Here is a 10,646-nt window from a genome sequence, read left to right on the forward strand (position 1 = left end):
TGCAGGTATTTAGTTTAGGTCTTTGAAATATCTGTCAATTCACTGACATTAGTTACTTCCTTGCTTAAGGAATTGTTTCCAGGAAGTCCTTATAAAATATCCAAGTGTTACCTGGGAGCAATTAAGCAATTAATTTGCTCAGTGGCTCTTAACCAGAGGGTCATGGCACACGGACTATCTCTAGTAATGTGTAATTACTCCAGCTATTGCTGCTACAGTCAAGCATCCTATCTTTATTGTTTCTGTTACCCTTTCTAACAGTTAGATGGGAAAACTGGACACTAGAAAGCTTTTGTTTGTCTGAGCTCATTCAGCCAACAGGCTATGAAAGTAGAATTGAGCTTAGGCCATCCCTCTAATAGCATCTGTCCCATTCTCTTGCAGTCCAGTAAGAACTCTTCTCTTTCCCCCAAATATGCTGTCATTTGTTGGAGAGAAACAAATGTCATAGCTGAGGATGTGACCTGGCCACAGTCCCTTACCATACCTAGGAGAGGAAGGATATTGATGTGTTGGCACTGGAAGGCAGCCACTATCGGGTGTCTGAAGAAGCTGGGAACTAATGCTTAGGGAGAGCCCCAGAGGGGCAGATGAATAGCTATGCTCACCAAGTGCAGAGTGAGGTAGAGGGGAGAAATTCAAGACAGATAAACAGATCTGGGAGACAGTGAAGCAAGCCAGAGGCAAGGAAGACCAGGCAAACAACATGCAACACACAGAGCTGTCTGGGAGGACAGAGGGGGTACAAGGTGTGTACATCACAGAGGAAAGAGAGCCTTTTCCTCAAACCCTGTGCACCTCTGTGGGGTGAGGGGACAGTGGGTGCCAGGCAGGCAGGACCAGGAGCACCAGCAATGTACCTCAGAAGGAGGGCCAGGCCAGGCAAAAAGACTGAATTCTGGGGCAAGCATTTTATTTGTTAATACAAGAATAGAAATTCTGCAATAAATATAATCTAATAAATAACATCTCCAAATAAATAAATATTAATACAACAAACTTAGAGTCATGAGTGGGTAGGGCTGGGGGCAGGGCCTGGGGGAGCGGCCTCCTCCCTCCCCACAATGCTACTGCAATGTAAACTTTCAGGAAACCCTGGGGCTGGAGCTAGGGCTGCCCTCCCCAGCCAGGGCAATCACAGACGTCCTGGGAAAGGGGGCAGAGAGAAGGCACCATGACGCCGGCAAGAAAATTCAAGGCAAGGTCCTGATGCTCAACATGGCTTTAGTTTGCTGCCCTGTGCCACCAGTTGCCCTGGTGACTGCTGGGTCTGGTCTGTTTCTGCCTCTCTCTTTCGGTATTACCTCTTCTGGTCTCTAGACCACCTCTATTACAGATGCTACCCCTTCCATATTCATTGCATCGCTTCTTGTTTAGACTTATCGCCATGTTTGTTTCCTGAACTGGATGTGTACTTATTGGGGTAGAGGAGCAACACCCATCCAAGGAGAGGGGGGCAGCCAAGGGGCTTCACCCCCAAAGGCACATGCTACAGTGGCCTCCACCCCTGCCCTCCAGGTGTGCTTCTGCAAGTGCCACGTGAGGGGCTGGGTTGGCACTGGCAGGTAATGGGCAGGAAGCAAGAGGCAGCCTCACACCTACTTGAGCCTCTTAAGTGTTACCTCCATGGAAATGGGTTGGTGCTCATTGCACCTCTTCCCCAGATCCATAGGCCACTGGGAGCTGGGCATGGGGTGGGGCTTATCACACCACCACCACCTCCCATCCAAGGAGCTCCTGCTGTCCAGCTCAACAAGTGTTGGCATTCAGGTTCCTCTTCTCCCAGCATGGGAGCAGGGCTTGAAGGTGGAGGTGGGGAGGTGATAAAGGTAGGAGATCAGAAGCCGTGGACCTCCAGATGCAGGGTGACTGCAGCTGCTGGAGGTTGTATCTTCTTCTTTAGTCGGTTGAAGTCCTTGGCTGAACGCCACAGCCAGGTCTGCAGCTCCTTCAGCAGCCAGAAGTCATCCATCTTCTGGAGGAAGTCGCTGTGGGCAGGGCCAGGGGACCACGTGGGCTCAGTCCCAGGCAGAGGCTGGGGCAGTGGGTAGCCCAGAGCTGCCATGACACCTGCGATGCTGCCCAGCAGGCCCTGGAGGCTGGTGCAGAAGTGGGCCAGGCTGCGGCGCAGCTCAGCTGTAGCTGCCTGACGGTTGAGACCACGCAAATAACAAAGGAGGTGGCTGTAGGCCTCATAGTTCTGGGTCAGCCGCAGTTTGTCATTGAGGCTTCGCCACACTTCCAAGTTGACAGTGGCCCTGGGCAGAGTGTCTGCCCCCAGCCGAGGAGGGTTGAAGTCTGGCTCATTGAAAGGGGGCCCCAGGTAGTTCAGCTGTGAAAAGGAGAAGGCGATGGGCAGGAGGAGGACAGAGCAGCCAGCTCACTGCCAGGGAGATACCTGCCCCCAAAGCTTCTATTGCTCATGTCCCCTGACACTGGCCCTGTCTCCATGCCAGGCCTCTCTGTTCACAGGCCTTCCCTGAGTTCCTCCAGCAAGGATGTCATTTGCACAGAGGTGACAGTTGAAGCAGTGGAGGTGATGAGCTCTTCTCATGGAGGGGTGGAGAAAGAGAAAACCACACAGGAGCCACTCAGGAAGGATGTGCTGACCAGCTAGACGGCAAGCCTTGGGAGAGCACCCACTATAGGGCAAGGCAGAGAGGAAGAAGAGCCATGAAGAGCAGGAGGCTAGGCTGGAGAGGTAGAAGTGGCCCAGGAGAGTGCAGAGACCAAGGAAGAGGAGCTCAAGAGGCAGCAATGCTCCGCAGTGCAGCTGCAAAACAGAGCCAGGAAAGTGAGCTGCAGAAAACCTCAGGCTTGGCGAGGAGGACATGCCTGACGACCTGGGAGAGAACAGTTGCCGTGGCCTGGAAGCCAGATTGCAGGGGGTTAAGGAGTGAGTGGGTGGAGAGGAAGTGGAGGCAGAGGGTGTAGACCACTCCTTCAAGAAATTTGGCAGGGGAGGCCAGGAGAGAAAAAGGTCAGGAATTGGTGGGGGTAGTGCAGTCAAGCAAAGGGTTTCTGCACAGGGAAACTGGAGAGAAGAGCACTGGTGTTGAAGGCAGAGGGACCATTGGCATCAGGGCTCCTCTTTGACACTCGAGTCCCTCTAGTTGAAGGGACAGGGACAGAAGAAAACTTACCAACACGCCAAGGCAGGGTTCCGCTGCTAGGAACAAGGAGGCAGAAGGAAGAAACTGAGGCAGTCTCAAGAGGAGGTGGAGGAAGGGGTCTGGAAGGCAGTGTAGTACAGAGAAGAGGGCAAAACCCTTGCCAACCCTCAGGGGAACGGCCTGGGGCCCAGGGAAGGGGATGTGGGAGATGTGTAACTGGGAGGGAAACAGAAGAGGGGCGAGGCCTGGGATAGGCAAGGGCCCAGGGGGAGGTTCACACGCTGACAAGCACAGAGACAAACTAATTTCCTCGGTGTATCCTGGGGTTGGAGCCAGCTCCCCCGCCACCCTCCTCCCTTTTCCTTCCCTGGCTCCAGAGAAGGGTCTGGGATGTGGAAGAGGAACACGGGAAGAGGGGCCAGTTCCCCATGGTCCTTGGCTCCTCTGACCCTCCTTTCTTCTCTCCTGGGTTCTCTGAACACCTCTGGACCACCCTCGAATCCTTATGGCATAACCACTCTCCATACCCTTGCCACTACTGGTCTGGGTTCTCTGCAGCCCCCTTTCCCTATGACCCCCCTAGGAGGCCCGGCTAGGATGGGAGAGGCAGACAGAGGGAGGCCCATGGGGCCAGAACAGCAGGGCCCCAGGTCTGGGGGCAGAGGCGAGCTGGAACACAGGCATGGAAGGTGGGGCCCCTCCATCCCCACCCAGCCCCGCCCGTGCAAGAGACACCACAACACGGTGTAAACAGAGGAGACTTCCCCGGCCCCCAGGGGGAGGCGGGCGGCTGGGCTGGCAGCCAGTGGGGCAATGGGCCAAGGCGGGTGCGAGGCCTGCCCACATGCCTAGTCCTGGGGCCAGGATGGGGAGGGGGGGGCACCAAGAGGGAAGGGCAGGAGATAGGCAAGACAGGGAGACTGCTTGGAACCAAAGGGTCCCTCATCACCCCATCATTCACCAGGACCCTTTCACCATCAGCATTCTCTTCCCCAACCTCTTTGCTAACTCTTCACTCAGTGCACAGACTAGCAGGATACTCACGTAGGTCCCCGCCAAGCTGCGGAGTTGGTGTTCCAGGTAGCGGGTGAGGTCATAGGTTTTCTGGATGGAGGGGCCAGGCCCTGGGTCCCCTGTTCGATTGAGAGCTGGCACTGCAGGAAGGTGCCAGAGCACCGTGCATAGGCAAGCTAACATCCCCCACGAGTCCCCTGTGGACAGGATGGGCAAGAAGTATGAGGGTGGGCCCAGGCCCAAGTGGGAAAACAGCTGGCAGCCCCTCAGGTGTCTGTCCCCACCTTGGGCTGTGGGGGGGGGGGGCGAGGGTGAGGCACCAGATGGGAGGCGGAGGGGAGGGAGGGATGGAAATGCTCCCGATTCAAGAGTGAGTGTGTGTGTGTGTGTGTAGGCATGCGTGTGTATAAAGGCAAGGACCCAGCATTTGTGTCTATCAGTAGATACCTGAGTGTGTTATCTATCAGCTGAGAAAGTCTTTGGTATATGTGTACATGTGAACAGGTGTGTGTGCATATACATGATGGGGTATGTGCTGGGGTTCCAGTTGCACCCCAGTTTCTTCTCCTAGTCTTCCAGTCCTACTGCAGCCTGAAGAGAGCTACAGGGATGGAAATGACACATGTCAGCACTGGTAAGCTCTGAGCAGTCATCCTGAGAGAGGGGTGAGGAGAGAGGCTGCAACCATGGAGGGAGAGGTAGGGTTAGACCCCCAAGTCAGGATGAAGGACCTGGGCTGGCTAGAGAGTCAGTGGTGGGTAGGATATGGTTCTTTGATGTGGGAACCATAAAGTGGAGTTAGATTGAATGAGAGTTAGGATTCCCCTCAGAGACTAGTGCCCATGTGGAAATCTTCCCCGTTCTTATCTGAAGTGTTGGAGGGGGGCATCAAGGGGAGAGATATGTGTTTAATGAGCTGGGCTGGTCTGTTGACAATGCTGCAGGGTTTGGACATCTCGGAAGGCCATACGCAACTGGAAAACATACTTTTCTGGACTTTTCAGTGAGGTCCAAGATCAGGATTCAGCGAACATTTGGGCTAGGATAGGGAAGGGACACGCTTGGCATTGGGCTAGCTTAGGTTTAAGGACAAGGTTACTTTTAACGTTTCAGATTAGTTTAGACTTGGGATTTGGTTAATTGAGTGTGGTTGAGGTTTGAGTCCAGCAGGGAGATGTGGTTAGGTTTGGGCAGGAAGGAGGTTAGCTGGGGCTAAGGTTTGTGAATTTGTTGATTTACATGTCAGATGGGGCAATGTTTGGCATGTCACAAAGAGTAGGGCTAGTTTGGGTTTTAAGCTTGGATAGGTATGAGGTCAAGTGGTTTCTTTCCTCTAGTATATTTTATACTTCCAAAATTTTCTATAATGATATGTTTTTTACATAGTAGAAACCAGTTGGATAGGTTTAACGATTTGACTGTACTTAGGATCAGGACTGGGTTTGGAGTTAAGAAAGAAGCCTAAATTAGGTTTAGAGTTTGTCATGATGCTCTGTCTCTAGGGCTGTAGAGAGGTCACTGTCCAGAACAGTATAAAATGCCTCACAGAGTACAGACAGGGGCAGCTGGGGACTCTCACAGTGGCCCACTCCTCAGTATGAACTGCCAGATGCCTCACTTTCTGGCTTTACTGGTGAAGTGTGGAAACAGAAGGGTCACCTATCATAGGGCCTTGTCCTTGGTTTGAGGATATGGACAATGTGTTTTAGGATAAAGAGCAGGGTCAGGCACAGACTACTCCCTGGATAAGGCTCTGCTTTCCTCTCCCATGTTTCAGCCTGTGCCTTCAGGATGGAGTCTGGCCTTGCTGGAAGTTAACTGCAATGCCAAGGTCCTGCTGAAGCACGAATTAGGAGCTTGGCTGGCCTCTTCGCCCTGCCCGGCTTCGGGCAGCCCTGTCAGCCAGAGTCCTGGGAGCAGGCTCTGTCCCATGTGGGAGGTGTGGTCAGGAGCCCAACCCTGAGCCTGTTTCCCTCTCCCCTCCTGGGCCCTGTGGGACATCCCCGGGGGTGGGGGAACCAGCTCCCTACATAGGGACAGCAGAGGGAAAAGCCTTTGGATAAACAAGAGCTAAGTCATCTGGGCAGAAAAACGGCTCATGAAATTAACCAGACAAGGCCGGTGTTTCCAGGAATATTTCAGTTCTGAGGTAACTGTGTCACTGCAGGCTTGGGGGGGGCGGCGGGCAGGGGAGAGCAGAAGGAACGACTGACCAGCCCTGGAGAGAAGCAGAAAGAGGGAAGGAGTAGCAGGAATTAGAGAGAGAAGAAGCTACAAGAGCAGAGAGAGCAGGTCAAAGAACAGGGCTCTACCTTCTATTACTATAGCTTCTATGCTGGGCAGGAGGTGCCCATATCTCAGGCAGCAAAGCAGAAAGTGCCTGGGCTAAGAACACCTGAGTTCTGTGTGAGCACAGAAGCCCAGCACAGTTTGGGCTCCCCTGTGTCCTTGGTAGCAGTGTTTGTTGGGCCTCCTAGAGCCCTCAACCGCCACCCTCCTCTACAATTCATGGTGTACAGGTGGATCCCGCCATGGGACCATGTCCTGGGCCCCCTTCCCCAGTTCTGGCCCCCAGCCCACAGGGCCCCAGCCCTGCCTCTGGCTGCTGCCCACTGATTGTTTACATCCCGTCTTCTCCTTGTGTTTATAAATCCGGCTGAGCACGTGAGAAGCTAATGAGTGCAGCTCACGTTTCCTTCTGCACCCCCCCACCCCCCATCCTGGCCCCTGCCCGGCCAGCGCCTAATTCCATCCAGATCCCTGGGCCCTGGGAACCGAGGCCCCCCTCATGAACACACACACACAGTCTTAGCCCATGCAAGCACCAGGGCCACCCTGACACAACTGCACAGGCAGGTAGCCTGTGTCATGTCTTTAGCCAGCTGCCCCTCAGTCCCTGGCCATCCCCACAGGCTGACTGTGCTCAGTGAGGCTGGGAGGCTCAGTGCTGCAGATGTCCTGGATAGTTGGGGAAGAGACTCTGCACCTGGGACTGGGGACTAAGAGCTGTAAGCCCTAAACGTTGGGCCCAGGGGGACATTGTAGCGTACCAGAAGTGGCTGCTGGCTAGGCTAAAAATGGGAGCCAGAAGGAAAGGCCCTGCCCTTAGTCCAGATCAGGGCCAGCAGCTGGGTGACCCTGGAGGAGTCTGTCGAGGACTTAGGTGGGGAGATGGCCTAGGAGATGGTGTGAACACAGTGGTGTGAGATCCAGTGGTGGGACTGTAAGGTGCCTCCTGACCTTCCAGCCCAGAGAAAGGCCCTCAAAAACTCAGTTTTCTCCAAGTTCTGGGATCACCGACTTCTCTCTTCCTTCTCGCCCTTCTGCCCTCTTCCTAGGTTCCTTCCTCTCAGGCTGCTAAGAAGTGGCAGGATGACTGGGGACATAGGGGCCTGGAAATCCGGAGACTTTACCACAGGAACCCATCTGGTGACCATAGGGCTTGTATGAGGTGGTGTCACTCTGCATGCTAAAACCTGTGGGGCTCCATTTCTGCTGTCTCTCTAACATCCCCTCCCTGTCATCTCTTCCAACCCAAGTGACAGAAGAAGAAACCAAAGTCTACTGAAAGAAGCACTGGAGTGGGACAGCCCCTGCCTTGTAAAGTCAGTCACTGGAGTCGGGCTTTGATGAGGGAGAAGCTGCTGGACCGCAAGAGGGCCAGGATGAGGCCAGGGGGGCTGAATGGCTAGGGAAGCTGGAGGCATGGGGAAGCAGTGAAGAGTTCAGGGCCATGTATGGGTGAGCAGGACAGGGTGTTGCTATCAAGAGTGTGCAAGAGGTTGTGGGAGGGGCTGGAGAGAACACAGGAGCCAGGGTGTGAACAGGCAGGTGGGACTGTGGGGAGGAATGTGAAGTGTCAGGAATCAGAAGTAGCGTGAGGGGGGTGGGCCTGCAGAAGTGTGAATGGGATGGAGTGCCCTCTGTGGTGGAGGGGAGGGGGAGCCATTACTGTGGACAGGTGTAGACACTTCTGGGGCTGCCCAGGGACAACTGCTGCCATCTCTGCCTGTTTCCTCCCCTGGCTGATGTGGGGTTCCAGGGCAGCCAGTGTGTCTGAGCTGGTGGGGGGAGCACATCTGGTTCGGTAGGAGACTGTGAACCTGTGTTCTTGGGAAGAGGTAGGGTGTGCTGAAGCCAGTGTGGAGGTCTGTCGGGAGTAGTGAAAGCAGGGATGTCCTTGGGTTAAGGTCTCAGTCCCCCACCTTCTAGCCTCATCCCAAGGCCCAGACTGCCCTGCCATGCCCCCACTGTCTGCCTCCCCTTTCTCTCCGGGCCTCTGGAGGACGGGAAGGGGGGGCGGTCCTGGAGCCCCAGTGGAGTTTCTGGAGAGGAAGGCGGGGAGAACAGGAATGAGAGGACTCTAGTGAGGCCACCCGAACTTGGGGTTTGCTTGAGGGGTTCAGCTCCGGGAACCGTGCGGCGGTGGCCACTCGCTGGCTATCCCTCCTCGGTAGTGACCTCTCGCTCCCGGACCCCTCCCGGCGGCGTTGGCGCCTTCCCCTTGTGTGGCCCCGGCGCCCCCGGCCCCGCCCCCCGTCCACTCCCGCCCGGTCGCTCCCTTCCCGGCGGCGGGGGCGGGGGCGGGGTCCGGGGCGCCCGGCTCCGGGGCTCGGCCCGGCCGCTGCCCGTTCCCGCGCGTCAACTCCCTGCCCTGCCCTCTCTCCTCCCGCGGGCCACCGCGCCGAGCGGCCGCGGCTCCCCGACCGGTGACGGACTTTTTTCCCTGCTGGGTCCGGTCGGACTGCGCCCCCCCCCCCCAGCCCGCAGTAATCACTCCCAGGCCACTTCGGGCCGGACCGGGGGCGGGGGGAGCTCGCTGCCGCCGGCAGTGCCACCGCCGACCCCTACCTGCCGCCGGCTCCTGGGCCGTGGGCAGCAAGGAGGGCTCCGGCCGCGCTGCGCACAGCGAGGAGGCTGCGAGTCCCGCGCCCGGCCCGGCCCGGCCCGGCCCGGCCCGGCCCAGCCCAGCCCAGCCAGGCTCGCTCTGCCCTCCGCCCTCCTCTCCGCTCGTCTCGCCCGCCCTCCTCCCCCCTCCCGCCTTCCCCTCCCGGCGGGCCGGGAAGGGAGAGCGGCGCTGCCCGAGGTGTCGGCCTCCCCTCGCCTCCCGCCGGCCCGGCCTCGGGCTCCCCCTCTGCCTCGCTCCCTCCCTCTTCCTCTCCCCGGCCCCCTCCTCCCCTCGCGCCGCGTCCCCCCCCCACGCAACCTCGCTCCCCGCCTCGGACTCGCGCGCCCCGACTTTTGCGCGGGGCTCTCTGTCGGCGGGATCCCCGGGACCCCGCCTCGCTGGGGGCTCCAGGTGGCCGCCTCGCAGGTCTGCGGGCCGTCCAGGCTCCCCGCCGCGCTGCTGGCCACCTCCTGGCCCCTCCGAGCGGACTCCAGGAATGCCGCGTCCCCGCCCGGCCCCTCTCGAGGGCGCCCAGCCGTGCCTCCCCCGGCCCGAGCCCTGCTCCCCGGCCGGGCCCCGGCGTGGGGCTCCCAGGGTGGGGGGAGGACGGGAACCGGATCTCGCGGCTGCGGGGCGGGGGCGGGGGCCGGGGCCTCGGATGCCTGGCTCCTACCTGCTCGGAGGTCCATGGGGCTGGGGGCCGGGCCGGCCGGGCGCGGCTCCTCTCCCAGAGGCTTGGCGGAGTGGGAGGGCGAGCCGCGGCTCCGGCGAAGCTTTAATAATCCCATCCGCCAGGCCCACTCGCAGGTTTTTTTCGCTCGGTTTCGGATTTTTTTTTTTTTTTTTTCGGTGTGGGACATTCTGCAAACTTTTTTTTTTCTGACGTGTAAAGCTGTAACCACAAATTGTAGCAGCCCTCCCCGGGGTGGGGGGAGGAGGGGGGAGGAGGGAAGGGAGGGCTTCTGGGGCTCCTCTCCCTCCCACAACACTGAGGGGGGGGGTGAGGTGAGGCGAGGCTGCGACGGTACCACCCTGGGCCTCCTGGGGGAGGGGGCAGGGAAGGCATCAGTCCGTCTGCAGCCTCCTGAGAGCCAGGAGAGAGAGCTGGGCTTGATGTGGGCTTCTCCTTCCGTGTCGGCCTGGGAACTCCTGCCTCATGCCCTCTGCCCCTTGCCCCCTGACTTGGGGTCCCTGTGCCCACCCTACCTCTGCCTCTTCATGCTTAACCTTCCCTCCCCCTCCCCTTTGAGTAAATGCAATGACACATTCTCCCAAATGCCAGCGAGCTGGCCTCCAAGCAAGTGATGGTGTTTTTCCTGCTGCCCTTTGTCTGGGCTGACCGCCCCCCTTGCCTATTGTCCCGCCACTTGTCCCATTTCCAAAAGCTAGAGCTAAGTGAGGCGCCAGGGGCTGGGGCAGGTGACTAACCAGCTCACAATGCCCCCTGCGGGGGGAGGAAGAGGGCATCAAGGCCCACTGCCCAGCTTCTCCCTCAAGTTCACAAGGTTCTTCATTCTTCCCAGTGACCAGGGAAAGTGCCCATGGGTGGGGGATTTGTAACTCATTAATCAGCACAAGGCACCGGACCAGTTTCAACACCAGAGGCTTCGGGTGACTCAGCGAGAATGAGC

General features: G+C 57.9%; 1 protein-coding gene across 2 annotated transcripts; it reads right to left on the reverse strand.

The window, feature by feature from the left end:
- Window positions 1–906: 906 nt before the first annotated feature.
- Clcf1 (cardiotrophin like cytokine factor 1) lies at window positions 907–9,849 on the reverse strand. Of its 2 annotated transcripts, none has more exons than XM_020167127.2 (3): window positions 9,689–9,849; window positions 4,158–4,324; window positions 907–2,332 (listed from the first exon to the last, which is right to left on the reverse strand). In XM_020167127.2, the coding sequence occupies exons 1-3, from the start codon at window positions 9,801–9,803 to the stop codon at window positions 1,838–1,840; spliced, it is 777 nt and encodes a 258-aa protein (XP_020022716.1). In that variant the 5' UTR covers window positions 9,804–9,849; the 3' UTR covers window positions 907–1,837. The 2 variants fall into 2 exon arrangements, with proteins under 2 accessions (XP_020022716.1, XP_073906166.1); XM_074050065.1 differs by lacking the exon at window positions 9,689–9,849 and adding an exon at window positions 8,080–8,616.
- Between the last annotated feature and the right edge of the window lie 797 nt (window positions 9,850–10,646).

The sequence above is a fragment of the Castor canadensis genome, chromosome 1 (genome assembly GCF_047511655.1).
Source record: "Castor canadensis chromosome 1, mCasCan1.hap1v2, whole genome shotgun sequence".
In the NCBI taxonomy this organism is placed as follows: Eukaryota; Metazoa; Chordata; class Mammalia; order Rodentia; family Castoridae; genus Castor; species Castor canadensis.